An 18,684-nucleotide genomic window follows, 5' to 3' on the forward strand; every position below is an offset into this window, starting at 1 on the left:
CGCTTCTCTCTGCGTTTCTGAGCGGTCCCCGTGCTCGAGCATTCTCGGTGAGGGCCAGCTTGGCGGTCTGGGTAAGGGTGGCACTCGGAGGTGCCGCGGACGGTCCCCGCCGCACGAGGCTCTGTAGGCCACACGCTCCTTGCTCCCCGCGCAGAAGGGGACTCACAGCCTGTTCCGGGGGCAGTGAGACGGGGGGCAGGGCAGGGCAGCCGGGGCTCCGGTCCAGGGAGAAGGCCACGCACCGGGTTAGGGACAGCCCATGGCTGCTCCTGTGAGTCGCTGACCTCCAACGCCTTTGTTCCTGGGTCCGTATAAAAGTGTGACTTCCTCGCATGCTGTAGCAACAGTTTTGGTAGAACGATAGGAATTGGAAATCCCATATTCAGCAGACCCTGTGATATTTTTCCAAATCTGTTTTTTCTCCCCTCCATTTGTTGTGATTCAAAATGTTGATAAGCAAGTGGCCTGTGTCACCGCAGCTTGTGTTAACATTGTGCGAGTTTGTTTTCTTGAGGCGAGAACCCAAGTGTTAATCAGTTTTATGGTATCTGTGGCCTTTTGTTCTGGCTTTGTCTGAGGCATACTTAATTTCTCTCTCTCTCTCTCTCTCTCTCTCTTTTTTTAATTGAGTTAAAAACTTAGGAGGAGGGGCCATGGGGCCATGGCTGGGAATAGACCTTTTCTTGTGGCCCCTGTGCCTGGTACAGTGTGGTGATGTGGCCTGTGTGAAAGTGAGGGCTGCTGGTGGGCTGGGATGTGCAGGGCACCACTCTGCTCTGAAAGCGACTTTCAAACCAGTTAGCATCTTTCCTTTAAAAAATTTATCTACTTAAGTTTTTGCTGTCTTTTTCTCCAGTAGGGGAGGGGGAATTTTTTTTTTTTTTTATCAGACTGTATTCCAAAATCATGCTGTATAATTTTATAATACGCAGAAAAACAACAGAGGAGTTTTACATAAAAATAGCTGCATGCCAAAATTTGGAACAGCTTTCTTTAGCTTTCCTTTTAATTCCTAAGTTTTAAGTTTACTAACTGACACGTTTTGTATCTTACGATTTATCTTAGCAAGTCCTGTAGTAGTGTGTTGGCAACTTTTGAATTATTGGAGGGTAAACATCTCTTGTTTGTATCTCTCTGAAACAGAAAAAATAGTATTTCCCTAAAGGCCTCGGGGTTTTTCTTTTGTAGGTAGGAAGGAACTATTCTTTAGAAAAAAAATTTTTTTTTATTTTTGAGAGAGAAGGAGCACACGCCAGCAGGGGAGTGGTGGAGAGAGGGAGACACAGAATCGGAAGCAGGCTCCAGGCTCTGAGCTGTCAGCACAGAGCCCGATGCGGGGCTCGAACCCACGAACTGCATCATGACCTGGGCTGAAGTTGGACGCCCAACCGAGCCCCCCGGGCATCCTGAGGAAGGAACTGTTTTAAGAGAACACATTCTTAGCTGTACCTGCTGATGCGGAGGGGAAATGGTTCCGTTCCGGCATTTCTCCTGTCGTTTCTGCCCCTGCCAGCCTGCCCTCTTCCCGGAGACGGTGGCACGAACACTGGGGGCTCAGCTGGTACCGTGTAAGGGGCCGACGGGGGCTCACCTGTCACACCTCTGCAGAGTATCACGTGTGCGTCTCACCTTTCTAGTTACTTACTGAATGAAAGCATCTTGTTATCTGTCCACGTTCTGTTTGTGTCTTGCTGTGAGCCCTGGACTTCTTTGCATCCTGTTAGTACAAAACACATACGTTGTGTATTGTATTGATAAGGTTTCCTAGGGATTTACTCTGGAGAGAATTTTGTTTACTTTTTTCTAACCTATACTGGCATCAAATCTGTGTCGTTAGAATTATTCTTTGCATTCAGTAGGCTCCTCTAGTCTGCTGTCTGGTTTCTAGACGGGACCCGGGACTGTGGTGGTACATAGTGGCCTGCTAAAGTGGTCCTGGTGGCCACTAAAGTAGGTGTCCACAGGATTGCTAGGGAAGCAGAAATGTCTTGGAACTCTTACTCTGACAGGCAAATTGGAAATATCTTAAAATTTAATGAGAATTCTCAATTTACTTGTGGGGCTGTTGTGAATCAACGCGGAATTCTCTTGTTATTTTCCATATTTTATTTGTAATCAAATAATTACTTTTGGATTTTATTAAATTGGGTTTTTTACAATGTGAAAGAGCCCGAGTCTTAAGGCAGTCGTTGTTTTTAGTCTTCTTTTTTATTAGGTTCATTATCTTTAAAATGATGTGATTTTGAGAGAGGGTGTGTGTGCAGCAGAGGAGGAGCAGAGGGAGAGGGAGAGGGAGAGAGAGAGAGAGAGAGAGAGAAAGAGAGAAAGAGAATCCCAAGCAGGCTCTGCACTGTCCATCATGGGGCTGGATCCCATGAACCGTGAGATCATGACCTGGGCCGAAATCAAGCATTGGATGCTTAACTGGCTGAGCCACCCAGACGCCCCTATGGTGATTTTAATACACCCTCATCATCGTAAGAGAATTTCTAGTTTTCTAATATCCTCTCTCTTTATTGTGGTTAATGCATCACGGGCACAGGAAGCATTTTCAGAAAGAACTTAGTAAAAATTCTTTCTTGGTATTGGTTCTCACAGTCGCGGTGACCATGGTCGTGGTTAAGGTCCAGGAGTGGTTCTTCATCTTTCTCAGGGGCCGTTGGCATCCTGCCGGTGGTTGGTCCTCGTGAAATTCCCTCCTGTGGAACGTAGACGTTGCAGCTGTCCCTCGCCGGGACCGAGAGCTCGCGTGTGCGCGCGGAGGCGCCACGTGGTGGGGACAGCGTGGCTGTGTGTGAGGGAGCCCCGTGTTTGGACGGGCATTTGTCTTCCGTTGTTTGGGGCCCTGAACTGCCAGTTCGTTTGTCTGAACCCAAGTCTCCAGGCTGCGGACGGGGTTTTTAAAGTTGTGGGAAAGGAGGAGATGGACCTTCTGGCACGTGGAAGGCCCTCCGCGCATGTCTGTTTGCTTTTTAGGTGCTCCCAAGGCCCGTTCCAGGAATGCAGGCTGTGATTTCATGCCCTAAATAGTAGTAGTTACCGTCCATCGGGTGCATAGCATGTACTCACGGCATCTGGATGAGGCGGATACTTGTGTTCCCATTTTACAGGTGAGTAGACGGAGTCTCAGAGAGGTTGTGTTAGCAGCCCAGGGTAGAGCTAAGTTTTTTACCAATGTTTGTAACAGTTGTTTTTGCTGCTGCCTTTTTCCGGTGTTAGTTGATGAGGGATGATATTCTGCCGTTTCCAGTGAGTACATAGAGTTGGTCCAGAAGAGTTCTGCCAGGGGCTTCTGGAAGAAGTGTGACGATTAGGTTTCATTTTTCTTGCCGGGCCCTAGTGGTGGCTCCTGACTGGAGAGTGTTGGGGAGTGTCCGGAAGTAGGAAGATGCCGCGAGAGGTGCGCGGCCGCAGCTGCAGGTGCGGGACTGGAGAGGGGCCGGGTTTCCATCATTCCTGTTCTGGAACCTGTGTTAACGTGGGGGTAGGCTCCTGGCCCCCGGCCCGCCGGCGTGAGGGACAGTGTGGCCTGGCCGCGTGCAGCCCTACTTGCCGTGTGCTGCGAGCGAACCTTTGAACATTGCTGGGGAAGTCAAATTAGGCCACATTTTATATTTAAAACACTGAGATGAAAACCTGGGGAATTTGCAGTTTAACGAGACCTTTGTTGTGAGGCGCTCCACGTACGTGTGGATTTTAGTTTTTTCGTATCTGGTCCAGCTTTGCTAGAATGAGTGTCTGAGGAGTGGCGGGTTATGAAGAGTGTTGAATATTGGCAAATGCTTCCAAAATTTCACGTGCCTCCTCGAAGGTACTTATGTAAGTGACCTGCCTAAAGAATTGTGTTTGATGGAATGATCAGATTACTGAAGATCTGGAAATATTCTCCATTTGCTCGTGTCTCAGAAAGCTACTTAAGTATTTAGTTTTCAGAAGCCAAAAGAGCAGTCTCGTTAACTCATAGTTTTGTTCATAACGCATACAGAATCCAGAAAAACTATTCGAGTGACACGAGAGCAAATACAAAAATATAAAGCGTTTCCTCGACGTGAACTTACCATAGTCCTCCAGCCGTCCTTTGGGACCAGACACCAGAGATCCGGGACCGGGGCAGGCGCGTGCCCCGGGCCGTCCTTCGTTCAGGACCTTAGTGGGGACTGCCGCCCCGTCTTCCAGGTTCGGGCCTCGGGGAACCTCGGTTGGCGGCCCCAGTGAAGCCCGGCGTCCCCGGGAGAACGGGGCCGGCTTTCCCGCGCGGGCCGTGGGCCGTGGTTCCGCGTGTGGTGAGCGACGCGGTGCCCGCGCGCAGGGCGGCAGGTCCCTGGACGCCGCTGCCGTCTCCTTCCAGCTCGAGGAAGAGACGGCCTCTTTGCGGCGGCGGTCGCCGGTGTTCTTGAAGGAAAAGAAAGCAGATTCTGAATTCAGCGGCTTACTCTCCTCGAGGTCATAAAATTAAGAATTGGGCGGCAAATGAAGGAACCGGTGCTTTGTTCTGCTGGCCGCGCAGAGAAAAGGGGGACGCGCGGAACGCCTCAGCAGGGGAGCCGGCTGTCCCATCGCGAGGCTCCTGTGTCTTATTTTTAAAAGGCTGTCCGAATGCCGCGCGCGGCAAGTCCCGATTTACTCGCGCGTGCGCGCGAGCTCGCTTTCGGGGTTCCTCCCGCGTTTGTGCCCGCTCGCGGTCTCTCGGATCTCCTCCAGAGGTGGTGGGGGCGACGTGCCTACCTGACCTCTCGCGTGTGGCGGAGGGTGGTTGACTTCGGGGAGAACGTCCGTGTGAGACAAGTTGCGAAAGTCGTATGAGGACTTCCCGTGCCCCTTTTACCCGATTGACCGGGCTGTGTTTTACCACGTTTGCGTTATCGGTGTTTCTTTTTGCCCTTCTCCACACACACACACACACACACACACACACACACACACGCACACACACACTTTCTCGCTGTTCTGAGAGTGGGCTGGAGACACCCCCGTGTTGCCTCAGTATCGAGGTGTTGTCTCACAAAACCGCACTCAGACATCCTCACGACTCAGAACATCTCACGGCGATACGCATCACCGCCTAATCCACAGTACGTGTTCAGATTGCATCCGTTGTCCCGGTAACGTTCCTCACAGCCACCTTTCCGCAGTGTGGGGGTCCGGTCCCGGATGGTGCATTGCGTTTAGTCTCCCTGACTGTGGGACGGAGCCTCGGCCTCCGTGTGTCTTGCCCTGGGCTTTCTTTAAAGAGGGGAGGCTGGTTATTTTGTCAGACGTCCTCTGGATTTGCCGTACTTTTCCTCGTGATCAGTTTCAGGTCATGCGTTTTCGGCAGGAGCGGCACAGAAGGATACTGTGTCCTCCGTGGGTCCCGTCGGGGGGCGCCTGGCACATTTGTCCAGTGTTGGCCACTTCGATCGCTTGAGGAAGATGGCGCTTGCCAAGTGTCTGTGCCGTGCGGTTCCAGTCCTACCCCAGGTAACTGAGAAGTGACGTACGGGAAGGTACTTGAGACTGTGTAAATGTCTCATCTCTTGTCCGATCTTCACTGTTTTTTAGCAAGCGGTGATTTTTTTTTTTTTTTTTTTGATTACAAATTTTTTTTCATGTTAATTTTTTTAAGAGGGCATGTGAGCCGGGGAGGGGCAGAGAGGGAGAGAGAACGAATCCCACACAGGCTCTGCAGTGTTACCGTGGAGCCTGATGGGGGGCTCAGACTCACCAACCATGAGATCATGACCCGAGCGGAAATCAAGAGCCAGATGCTTAACTGACTGAGCCACCCGGGCGCCCCGAGCACTGGTGTCTTCCTGATGCCAGCACTTTTCTGTGCTTGCTGTGTAGCTTCCTCTTTGCTCTTGTTCATTTGTTCATTCGTTCACGGCAGTGCAAGCCTCTGGATTCTCATTTTGTCCAGTGAACTGCTACTGTCGTTACTGGTTTTGATGTTTGGATTGCTCCAGGCTGGCTCCGTGCTCTTTGATGCATCCGTCGTTCTCTGAACACGTCCTGAGACCTGGTGCGAGAGGGGGTTGGGCCCGTGCGCCGTTTCCTGCTCAGCCGTGCGGTCCTGTCTCCGCAGTGAGAGCAGGTGCCTGCTGTGCTTCTGGGCCCTCCCAGCGCACACCCAGCCCTCCCCGGGCAGCTCCCGAGGCCGGAGGATGGATCAGAAGCAGATTCTGTTGTATATGACGTTTCTGGAAATAGGGCATTGACATGAGTAAAGCACCCTCTCTGATGTGTTGAGTTTATTTCTTGAGTTGCTTTTGTGTGAGAAAGCCGAGAATTCGGCATCCCTGTTTAAATATGAAACCCGAGGGTTGGGGTGGATGGGGGGCTAGCGAAGGCGTGTCCTTGTGGCAGGCGCTGAGGTGCGTGGTACTAAGCGGGGGTGGGGAGGTCTTGGCGGGTTTCTGAGGCTTCCCTCCTCTCCACGGCAGGGCGCAGGCAGGCTCGCCATATGTGGGGACCTTGCGTTTTGTGTGGTTTTGCGTTTTGTTCTGTTCCTTACATGGGTCAGCACGGCTGCTGGACAGCCACAGCTAGGAGACACTGCAGCTTCCTCGGTGACTCTTGGGTGTGAGGGTCCTGCATTGGCTGCCAGCATTTATGAGCGGGGTGGTCGTGCTGGCAATTGTCCCAGCGGCGACGGGGCCGCGTTGCTAGTTCAGCTGCGTAAGACTGCTCAGCAGACCAGGTGCTGGAAAAGCAGACAGCGACACGGTGTTGTGAGCAGTATGACAGGAGGACCTGAAGAAGTGACTTCAAGTGAAGAGTGTAGATCACTGGCTGAAGGAGGGCAGGGGAAAAGGAAAACGCCTTCTAGGATGATGGGGAAGAGCGTGTGTGAAGGTCCTGTGGCAGGGAAGTCACGGCCTGTTTTCCAGCTGCAGGAAGGCCAGTTTGGCCAGAGTGCAGGGGCCTTACAGGCTGTGTTAGGTGTTGGACCTTGATCGTGAGAGCAGCGGGAGCCATTGGAGAGTTTTCACATGAGGGATAACGGGCCTGGTATTTGATCCTTGCCTTTTTAAAGTACGCTTCTAAAACAGTCATTACATGCAGGCTTTTTTTCTGTTTTTACGACACAGGAAGTCATAGGCATGACTCCTGGGCGTTGGATTTAGAGACAGAAACGTTCATCCTGGGGACATCTGCCACCCACTGGGGACTCCTCCACTGGGCGGGGGGGTGGGAGGGGGGGGTCGCAGCTTCTGTGCCTAGAACATAGGGGTGGAATCGGCCACCTTCACTGCCTCCCGCTGTCCGGACGTGCCCCGTTCCTGCCTCTGGCCCCCTCGCCACCTGCTGCGCGTGACCGCTGGTTTGCAGGGCTCTGTCGCCCGCTACGGCCACTGACTGAGGCTGGGTCTGCTCCTCCATCTTTTTCGGTCTCCAGGATTAGGACAGTGTCAAGAGCGTTACAGATATTTAAAAAGACGTCTGTTGAAATTTAGATGACACCAGTTAGCAAACTTTGGAAAAACCAAAAGTAGCATTAATCCTTATTATGAATTCTGGCCATGTTTTCAGGCTAACATTCATGGTTCCTTCCCAGACTCCTTCTTTATTCAGTTTACAAGGTGGGGTTATATCAGACATACTGTTCGGCACCTTTGGGGGTTGCACTGAGCGGTGAGTGCGCGGTGCGGAGACCCGGGTCGGGGCAGGGTCACGCCACGTGCCCTGTGCTGAGCCGCCTCCCAGCGCGGAGGGCGCAGCTCTTCTGCTGACTCGCCTCATTCCTGGCCCAAGCGGACTTCGTGCTACGGGGTCAGGCAGTCCCCGGGAGCCTCAGGAAGGAGGGAAGTCGGGTGGAAGGGAGTTGGAAGTGAGGTCGGAGAGGACAGAGCTGCCGCGGAGTTGTGACAGAAGGGACCTGGGAAGACCAGGCAGTCGGGGAGCTGGGTGTAAGAGAAGCTGCTGTAATGCGGGTGTGGGGAGCCAGGGGGGCCGGGGCCGGGGGTGGGGGTGAGCACCAGACCCTTCCCCGCTGGCTCCTGTCCCTCTCGGGGCGGTGGGGGGGTGGGGAGGCTGGCTGATTCCCTGTTACAGGTGCTGGCGAGCAGGAAAACGGCCGAAAGGCAAACCGCAGAAGAGAGGAAGGAACTCGGGGCAAGAATCTGGATTAGTCACGTGTTTGAGGACATGCGTGTGCCAGAAACTTCCTTTCAGAGGAGAAGCTATTGTGCATAAATAGTTGTCTTTAAGAGCTTTGAAATGCTTTAGCGGGCAGAGTTCATAACTTTCAGAGAAACGACTGTTTAAGCGAAATTGGGGCAGAGTCGGCAGGTGTTCGTTGCAGGACAGAAGTAGTTCCTTGTAGTGAGTCCGAATCTCTCTACATTAATTTTTGGGTTGCTTTAGGGCAGCGGTGCTGGGGAGTGAAGTGCTGAAATCAGAAATCAGGATTTGCGAGCTCCCTCTCCCCAGTGGAATAGGAGTGGCTCCCCTGGGGGTCGGTGGGGGGGGGGTGGTCTCGGCTCAGTCCTTCTCCCTGACTTCCCACAGCTCCCCCTGCAGGGGCCTCCCCCATGCTGCCAAGTAGGTCGTCCAGGCTGCTCCTCAAGGGCCGCCTAGAAGCCTCTCTCCCCAGCCTGGAGCCTCCCCCTCGTGGGGTCTCATCTGGAAGAGCCCGCTGCCTTCTCCTCTTGAGAGCCTGGGGCGGGAGGTCCCCTCTGAGGCTTATGAACCCCAGAGGCCACTTAATTTTGCTGTTTCCGGATCTCCCCAAAGCCCAACTGATCTCAAAGCTAGAGCGGGGAGATGGCGCTGGAGAGACTGCCCGGTTCCCGAGTTCCTGCCGCGGTGAGCTCCGCGTCCCTGCCGTCGGGTCCTCACGCTTCGGGAAGCCCTGGCGCCTACAGCCCCATGTGCCCTGCGCTCCCTAACCTTAGGGGTTTTGGTTCACGCCAGCTCACGTGGACCCACTGCTGAAATTTTACAGGAAGCATTTAAGACTTAGATTGTTCACGCGTTCGGCGTGAACAATCTAAGGATCGTGGGTTGCAGAGAATCGGACGCTGCAAATGCAAACCGTTCTCCCTTCCTGTTATGCTGCAACAATTTAATTAGGGCATTGACCCAGGAACCTGGAAAGAAAATGTCAGCCTGTTTATTTTCTTGCACCTTTTCTCCTTGAACAGTAGTCTTCAGCGACAAAATAGAGCCTTAAGTGTATTGATATTTCGAAAGTTGCTGTCGCGTGCATATCATTTATTGGCCAGATTCTGAGCGAGCCTTCCCAAGATTACGGGGCCAGGCCCGGCATTGTTGCAGTTAATAGAAACCTGTTCCGTGAGGTCTGCGGGCCGTGAGATCGGCAGCACTGGCGTGACAGTGAAGTGGGCCTTATCGGACGGAGAATTCCTAAGAGGCTGCCCTGGGACCCTAACCACTGTCCTTGTGTGTGTCCTGACAATGTTATCTGTCCTCTCAGTGCGGAGTATCAAATGTCTGTCACGAGTGCAGAAATTAATTTAATGTCACCTGAAGACATGCAATTAATCTTTTAGAGGTTTTCATAATACCTTTACAGAAAGAGTTGCCAGTTTGGCGGATTTGGATTTTGGGGTTTAGAAGAAGATAAGGAAAATTAATTTTTCATCAGGGTTAATACAAGCTAGCAGGGCCACAAAAGCTGAGAAAAACGGTTGGGGAATTTGTCAAGTGTTGTCACTCTAGAATAATGCTGCTTAGCGTCTGATAGGTGTAATCAAGAGTTGAGATTTCTATGGAAGGGGATTAATCAATTTGCTCACTAGTGAATGCAAGTCCGTGATATCACTTCTTCATGGGGTTTAAGAATGGAAATAAGATTTGATCTGTCAAATTGCAGGAGGCCCTGACATTATCAATAGGCGTTTTTATCTGTACATTTAAGCCATTTGTTATAAATAAATTTGTCCTAATGTTGGTGGCTACAGACCTCATTTTTTGGTAACGATTAAGCTGATAAAAAGTATTCCCTAAGCTTACTTAATTCAGGTAGTGCCTCTTACATAATTTAGAAGAGGAAAACTACTCTGAAAAGACATGTTTATAGCAGTCATTAAAAGATAATCATTTGCGGAAAAAAAAACAAACGACAAGATATTTCTGGTTTGTTTGGTCTGAGGCCGGCCAGCCTTCTTTTCTCCTCATCTGTGTTTCAGAGGAGGTGGAAGGTACTGAAAATCGTACGCAAATTGCTGCTGCGTGAGGAGTTTGAAAGGGAACTGTGCCCCCCACCCCCACCCCCCGAGAAATTCACTCTCACAGTGAATTTTTTTTCAGGGTGCCTGGCTGGCTCAGTTGGGGGAGTGTGCAGCTCTTGACCTCAGGGTTGTGAGCTCGAGCCCCACGTTGGGGGTGGAGATTGCATAAAAATAATAAAATCTTAAAAAACCAAAACCAAACCAAAGTGAACTTACTTGTTTTGAACAGGACGTAAATCCACAAACGATCGGTTATTTCCTTACGTTAATGTAACAGGGTTCTGAAAATCCTAATTTGAACAACGGGGTTTTTAAGTTTGCACGTGTGAGCGCTAAGGATTTTAGGGCCTCTTTGAGTGCTGTAACTGTGTGAGTTACGGGAGACCTCCAGGTGGGGGGTTCGGTGTGGTATGTGATCCTCATTCACCTTCATCCGTGTCCGTGTGCAAGTGTTAGGTATGAAACGATGCTCCTGGCCACCGCCTAGTAATTACTACATTAACTGGTTTTCACAGGTTACTTGGAATAATTCTGGAACTTAGAATTTCTCCCCAGAATTAGCTTTTCATTGTGCTGATTTGAAAGAGAGTAGTTGATCTCTCCATTGACAAAATGAAACCTCTCCATTTTTCTTATAGAAGGGAACAGTTGCATAACTTAGATTTTGGCCTTCAGGGCTCAGTATGGTATTTAGGACAGCAACGCAGGGACCTTTTCCTTTTGGGTGACGGTTAGTCTGTTTGCTGAGAACAGTTACGGGGAAAGGCCGCCTCCTGGGAAGCGGCGTAGGACCTCGGAGACAGGAAGTCCCAGCAGTTACCGTGTGACCAGGGGTCTCGGGGTTTCCCTTTACAAAATGAGGATCATAGTTACCTTGGAGGGAGGATTGATGGAAAACTGCGTACAGACCCTAGTCCGCTTGTTGCATCGCAGACCCTCCCGAGAGGGGGACGTGGTAACGCCTTGCAAGTTTCTGTTATAAAGTGTATGGTGCCATTCGTGGCTACCGAAGGTGTGCAGGATTGCCCTGAATATGAGCGACTCCAGAGCTGACCCGGGGCTTCCTCCGACTTTCCAGTAAACGGTTGATGGGAGCAGTGTTTCTGAAAAGCCGGGCAGTCGTCACGATCCCTGTCTGAGCATGCCCCGTTCCGTGTGCTTCGTTGACTGAGCAAGTGACTGTGTCTACCCGCTCTGTCCCCTCTTGGAGGGTGCCACGGGGCCCCGGTTCCAGTGACCGCGATCGGGACAGCAGTGGCCACTACTGCTGTGAAGAAGCACGGAGCAGTGACTGGCCTGGGGAGTGCGGGGCGGGGGAGCGGGGTGCTCCAAGCAGGGAGAAGGACAGAGACCCCGTGCCTGTGCCAGTGAGTTTGTGTCCTGGGGCCAGAGCCGCAGGTGAGGTGCGGACCCACAGAAAAGGCGTCCCTCTTCTCAGGTGCTTTCTTAGAAGACCCGAAATGAGGTCTTTACACCATGTGGCACCCCTTTTCTTTACGTCGGAAGCCGTCGTTCTCCACTCTATAGAAGGAGAGTTTTCTCCTTGCAGATGAGAGGAGAGGCTTTTGTGATACCTGTTTTCTTGCAGCTTTGGGGTCAAGCCTGCTTTAAAATGTAAACTTTTCTTGAAAATGAAAGTTTAGAACTTTGGTTTTCAGGGTTTTTTTTTTTTTTTTTTTTTTTCAACGTTTTTTATTTATTTTTGGGACAGAGAGAGACAGAGCATGAACGGGGGAGGGGCAGAGAGAGAGGGAGACACAGAATCGGAAACAGGCTCCAGGCTCCGAGCCGTCAGCCCAGAGCCCGACGCGGGGCTCGAACTCACGGACCGCGAGATCGTGACCTGGCTGAAGTCGGACGCTTAACCGACTGCGCCACCCAGGCGCCCCTTCAGGGGTTTTATCTGACATTAACATCTCCTCTTACGATGTATTGCCACCAGTCTCTCAGCCAAAGTAGCAACGAAAATAATTTTGATTATTTGGAGTGTTTCTTGATTAAGTGTTTATGTTCTCAGTTCCCAGTTTAAAAATCACCAGATCACTAGCATTCTGTATTTATCATCCAAATACATACACATACCATCTACCTTAAAATAGGCAATTATAATATCTTGCTTTCAGTGTAAGCTTTTCTTTTTAATTTAAAGTTTACTATCTGGATGATCTTGTTTTTAAGCTTTGGATTGCTAAAGAAAAAAATTACGACAATATTCATTCTTTTTGTCCATCGTATACATGGACATCGTTCCTTTTAGGCCACGTGTACCGGCTCACTATCTAGTCTCCAATGTGGCATAATATTTCCCGAGGCACAAAAATAGTACTACTGACCTGAAGGCTGGCCTTTTGGTATCGTAGTGACATGTGGTCGGTGCCTGTGATCGACAGCGGCTGTAGCCTCGCATTCTGATGTCATCCTCCTTTTTACGTAGCACGTTGAGAACCGCACGGTAAAGTATGATTTGCCGTTTATTGATTTATTCAGTAGCCATCTCAGTACCTTCAGCGCGCACGAGACATTCGGCTTGGTGAGCAAAGCAGACTTACGGGGTCTAAACCCCCGGTTTCTTCAGATGCTTGCGAGGCAGTGGGTGCTCTGGGCATCCTCGAACTTTTACCTTGCCGGGTGAACTTCCGGGGAGCTTATTCGGTTCCCTGAAGTCCGTGCGGCGGAAGGCTGTCCCGTACAGCTGGCCGGTACCGGTCCGCTTCTGCACGCGGCCGAACGTGGGGGGTGGGGGGGGGCTCGGCCGGTAGACCATGGTGCCGCTGAGCCGTGCGGAGGATCTGGTGGGCCGGCCCTGTGTGCCCCCAGCACGCAGCCTCTTGTGGGGCCTGGGCTCCGCGTGAAGCGTCTGCTCGTGTGACAGGGAGAGATGTCCGTGAGGCCCGTACAGCTGAACACACGCGTAGGAGATACACGAGTCTTGCGCTAACGCAACTCCAGGACGTCAGAGAGATTAGTAAATGATGGACCGTTGGCTCTTACGAGGGATGAGGATGTGGTACGTATGTATCCTTATGAGACTCTCAGCGTTTTACGATAGAAAAATTCAGCGCCTACGAAGCTAGAGAGAGGTCACATAGCTCTTTAAGGCAGAGACTGAGACACTGCGCGCCCATGGGCTAGGTCACGGCCGGTCCCCCGGCTGGGGCGCCGGCTCGCTCCTTGGCTGGAAGGCCTGTGGAGAAGCTCTAGGAAACGCAGACCAGCAGCTTAAATGTCTGTGTGGATCGCGGTCTTGCAAAATGGCCTGCCTTCCGCGCACGGCTTCCATTTTTTTCACTTGGGGACGTTCCTCTGCAAGGTCGGCGTGACCCTCGGCTGGCACCGGCAGTGCACTTGGTAGAGGCACAGGGTCGCAGAACGTCGGGAGCACGCCCCTGGTTCAGCCTTCCCCAGCCTTAGCCGGACAGCCGTCGTCACCCAGGAGCCCTTAAAATAGGCCGGCGTCTGGGTCCCAGCTCCGCGGGGTCCGGTTGGATGGTTCTGGACTAAAGCCCGAGATGGCCCAGATTTGAACCGTCCCCAGGTGGCGAGTACGGAAACTGCGTGTCCCCGACTGGTCTGCGGCTGCGTGAGGAGAAGCCCCGAGGAGAAGGCGCGCCGTGTCCTCATCAGCAGGCACGACGTGCGCTGCCCGCCTGTAGCGGACGCCCGTCCCGGGCCGACAGCGCGTCCGGCCGGCCCCAGCGTGTCGCGGGTCTCGGGTCTCCATCACCGTCGCGTCTCCCGCCCGTCCGCCCCGCACGTTACCGCCTTCCGCGGGGACAGTCGGCCTCGCGTTCCTCGGGCGAGAGCTGCTTGGTCGTGGCGCGCGGTCCCCTTTCTGTGTGGGCGCATCCGGTCCGCTGACGTCTGGTGGGGTCCTCGCGCGCGCGCGTGGGGCCTCCTGCGGCTCTCTTCTCCCCCGGTGCCTTCGGCTTTTCTCTCGGGGACGTGCCAGCCTCCGAGGAGGCGCGGGAAGGTGCCCCGTCCTCCGCTCTCTTCCCAGTGAGGTAGTGTCACGGGCTGCCTTCTTCCTGAGGTAGGGACAGGGCTCACCAGTGAGTGCCTGTGGATTTTCCTGTGTGGGAGGGTCGGCATTACCGGTTCCGTGTCGCCTCGGACTTCCGGGTCGTCTCGCTTCTTGAATCAGTTTTCGGCACGGCATTTCTGACGCCATCCGTCCGTGTCGCCTCAGTGGCCTGACTTCGTGTAAAGTTGTTCATGATGTCCGCCTTCGCTTCTGCCGGGCCGGTGAGGTGAGTGGCTCTCTGCTCCTGAGTTTGGTGTTTTGTGCCCTGTCTCCCGTCTTGATCAGCCATCAGTTTCGTTGATCTCAAAAATGCAACTTTTGGTTTCAGTGATTTTTCTCTGTTGTTTTTCTGTGTCTTATGCCATAGCTTTTTGCTCTGAGCTCACCGTTTCCTTCATTGTATTTTGGACTTGATTTCCTTTTTTCCTCTAGCTTCTTGAGATAAAAGCTCAGCTTACTGATTTCAGATTTCTTTTCCTTTCTGATGTAACTGCTTTAGTTGCACTGTATTTTTATTCAGAATTTTTTTGGATCAGTTTTTTATTCCTATTTCATTTCTCAGCCTGGCTTCCCAGGGGTCAACCCTGTTGTCGCATAGCTTCGTGGTCGGCCAGTCAGTCATTCAGGAAGAGATTGGCCAGCGGGCCATGAGTGGGGGCGGCACTTGCCCGAGCCCACGTCAGCTCGTCCTTCCTGCCCGCCTCTCGGGCCCCGGCACCCTCGGAGCGCACCGACCTAGGCCTTCAAGAGCCCTTGCGTTTCCGGGATCTCTCATTACATCTCTCCGATTACTGGCTGGTCTGCTGTCATTCCAGAAGGGATCAGGGCTGACAGATTGGTGGGCGTGCCCCATTCCCTTCCCTCCAAGTTTTGCTGATTGTGCTGCTGTGGTTCCCCAGCCTGCTGGCCGCTCCAGGTCTGCCCTGTGGGCTGGAGGCGGGGGGGGGGGGGGGGGGGGGGGGGGTGGCGGGGGGAGGTCCTGTCACTGTCACGGAGCAAAGACTGCCGGGCCCCACCCTGTCTTGTTTCACTTTTGTCAATTCCAGGGACCTGAGGTGCTTGTTCTGGGCGGTTTTGTCCAGTTACAGATTTATCTTGGGGAAGGAGGTTGGCCAGTGTCTTCATGCTGCCATAGCTAGAAGCCCTGCCACGTGTGACATTTCTCCTCTCGTCTTTCATGGGGCCCAATTACCTTGGGCAGTTTTTACAAAATCTCATCTGCACCTATCTCGCTCTAGCCCCTGTCTCTTCACTTTATTCCATTCAACTGGCCCTAAGAGAGAAGTTCAAAATTTTTTTTTAAATTATTATGAGAGCGAGCTTGCATGAGTGGGGGAGGGGCGGAGAGAGAGGGAGAGAGAGAGAGAATCCCAAGCAGGTTCTGTGCCACCAGCACAGAGCCTGACATGGGGCTCGAACCCGTGAAACTGTGAGATCATGACCTGAGCCGAAACCAGAGTCGGATGCCTACCCGACTGCGCCACCCAGGCGCCCCAAAGATAAGTTTAGAGGGGAGAGAGAGAGAGACATGTAGAACGCAGGGACTGCAGCTGAGCTGACTTCCCAGGTCCTTCCGGAAGCACTGGGTGGCCGAGCAGTGTGCGGGGGCGGGTGTGCTGGCCACAGGCCGCTGCGCCCGCGGTGATCGGAGTGGTAGAGCCTCGCACCGATAGAAGTCTGAATTCTACTTTTCACATTCGAGCGTCCATTTCTGCTAAGATTCCGTCATTGAGCAGCTCAAGGTGGGGTTTCCTTGCCGTCCACACTTCCCTTCCTGGCCACCAGCCACTCTGTAGGAGACACGCTGCGCTTAATACTGAGCGTAGCCGATAGGCACCATCCAGAGGTATTTTTTATGCCGCCGGGTGGTATCCTGAACGTAAGTACCGCAGCGTAAATGTGTCAAATAGCAAATATTCGACTGAGACCGTTTTAAAGCTCTAATGGGCTTCGTTAAGCGACTCGTGAGTTGGGCAGCGCCTCATCCGGCAAAGCAGAGAGGCTCCCGGGGGGTGTACAAGAGGGAAGGTCTTCTTAGAAGGAGGGTGGAGCAAGACGGTTACCGCTCAGGCTGGTGGCTTTCCCTTGGGAGTCTTCCCGTGCCAGTGAACTCCCCTCCCTCTGGGGGAGAGGGGCCCTTGTGGCCTGCTCTTTAGCCCTGATGGAAAATTCCTGATGCACCAGTTAAGACTACATTTCTCAAGAAGGTTGAAACTGCAGTTAGGTTAGGGAGTGAGCCCTGGTTTGGGGACTCGGTGTGAGTGACACCGTTTTGGGCCTGTGGTTTTCTTTTCAACAAATATCACCATTTTGAAGGTCAAGAAACGAGGGAGCATTAGTAAAACTCAAAAGGTTAGATTTCTGGTTCTTGTGAAGCTCTCACTAGGGCCCACGCGTCCCTCTGTGTGCGAGGCCAGGGGAGGTGCGGGTGTTGGGGGCGGGGGGGGACCGGGGGCCAGTGCTCTGTCCCCAGGGGAGGGTGGGCGCTGGGCCACAGCCAGTGAGGTACGTCCCGAGGACGGGGGACAGTCCACTTGTCTTTGGTCTAAAGACAGGGTAAAAGTTTAAAACCACTGCGTGTGCAGACTGCCCGTATTTTAATAACAATGCCTTTGGAAATGGTAAATGTATGTTGAGTATGAGGTATTTTTAAGGTTAAGCACTATTGTGATGAACGAAACAGCACATACTGTAATCACAGACCTCTTGAGTGTATACAGTAATTAAAGATCTGCGGGTTATAAATTTCAAAAATATGATTAAAACCCAAACACTGTCGGATGAGAAATTTGCTCAGTGGCTGTAGTGAAATGACAGGTTTGGTTTCCCGCTTGTTTGAAACGGTTTTGCTCTCGGTTGAGGCTAGCAGAGGCGGACTTCCCCGCCGCTGGGGAGGGCCTCCTGGCCACACACGTACTGACCAGCACGCTGCCTTGTTTCAGCAGGGAGGAGAGAGCGACGGCTTTTTTCACCCCGAGGGCCAGCCCCAGCGGCTCCCGCAGCCCCCAGAAGCCAGACAGCCGCCCGCCCGCAAGGTGACGCTGACCAAGGGGGCCCCCCAGCAGCCCCAGCACCCACCGGTGGGGGCCCACGTGCACCCGGCCGGCCCTCCGGGCATCAAGAGCATCCAGGGAGTCCATCCTGCCAAGAAGGTACTGCCTGTGACCTAGGCTGCGCCCCGGGAGCGTGGCTGTCCTGCTGGTTCGAACGGTCCACGTTTGGACGGTTCTCAGATAGGGGTGCCTAGTGCACGGGAGGGGGGTGCAGATACATCGGTAAGCGAGCCGTCATTTCCTTCGTTCTGGCTTTGAAAGCTCATGTGTTCACAGGAGCACTTGTCCTCTTCTGACTTTAAGGGGACAGCTCGGGGAAAGTCCCTGCAACCGGGGGTGTGGTTTTCTGTGGCTCTGACCCCTGTGTCCGCAGACCCCAGTCCAATACGATTCCTTCCCCTCTTACCGGCTCTCCACACTCCGCAGACAGAGAGCCAGGCATCTGCTCACACACCTCCTTCTCGTGAGCCCAGTGCACGAGTGGGAAAGTGAGGCCTCGGTGGTGGGGGGGGAGGGGACCCGACCTGAAGAAGGTGGCCCTGACCCTGGTTCTGACACACACTGTTGGACAGGAGATGAGGGCATCCGATATGCCTTCGGGGCAGGGGTGGGAGTGAACGTTCTCCTTTTGTGCACTGAGTCTAAAATCTTCCCTAGGAGAAGAGTGTCCGCCTTGCCCTGTCCTGTCCCCATGGTAGGGTGCCCTCCCTTGGATGGTAGGGGAGCTGTCTCTAGCTTCCCCAAAGCCTGACAGTAAAGTCCCCTCTCTCCTCCCTTTTGGTGCATAAGCCAGATGCCCCTCGAATGATGAAGTTATGTGAGGGAGGCAGCAGGGCAGCAACACCTGCTTTGGGTTTCTTCTAGAAAGCTCCAGAGTCCACTGGCTCATCTGTCTGTCTTGCTGCTGACCCAGGTAGTAATAGTATCAACACGAAGGCCGTTCTGGGTCTGTTACCTTGTCTGCATTGTCTCGTAAGCACCTTGTGAATTAGGAGCAAATAAAATTACTCCCTTTGCAACAGAAGACGTGTGCAGACGTGAAGTCTTCTCTTCGGTCGTGGAAGGTCGCTCCAGTCTAAACTGGCTTCGGCCGAGCGCAATCCCTGGATACAGGAGGAGAGGGGCCTTAGAGGCCCCGTCCCCCACGTACGCGTGCGCTTGAGCGAGCCCTCGAGTTTCTTTGTCTGAAACCTCTGTCTGCTCTGCTGTGAAGGGAGGACGGTAGCGTTTCCCGGCTCGTTTGGGCTCTTGGGTGGATTTCATGAGAAGATGCGTATAAAAAGTATGGTGCCTGGTGGATCAGTAAGCGTTTGGTAAAGGATATTTTGCTGATGTTATAATTTATTATTTTTTAAAATGTTCGTTTATTTTGAGAGAGCACACAGGGGTACGCGAGCAGGGGAGCAGCAGAGAGAGAGAGAATCCCGAGCAGACT

General features: G+C 52.9%; 1 protein-coding gene across 1 annotated transcript in view; it reads left to right on the top strand.

The window, feature by feature from the left end:
* RBM33 (RNA binding motif protein 33) overlaps window positions 1-18,684 on the top strand; it is a 139,080-nt gene that overhangs the window by 102,515 nt on the left and 17,881 nt on the right. The window contains 1 exon segment of the mRNA XM_019424900.2: window positions 17,142-17,348. Within this exon segment, the coding sequence (XP_019280445.2) occupies window positions 17,142-17,348 (207 nt within the window).

Source organism: Panthera pardus, unplaced genomic scaffold (genome assembly GCF_024362965.1).
Source record: "Panthera pardus isolate Hobbes unplaced genomic scaffold, ASM2436296v1 HiC_scaffold_9, whole genome shotgun sequence".
NCBI classification, from domain to species: Eukaryota; Metazoa; Chordata; class Mammalia; order Carnivora; family Felidae; genus Panthera; species Panthera pardus.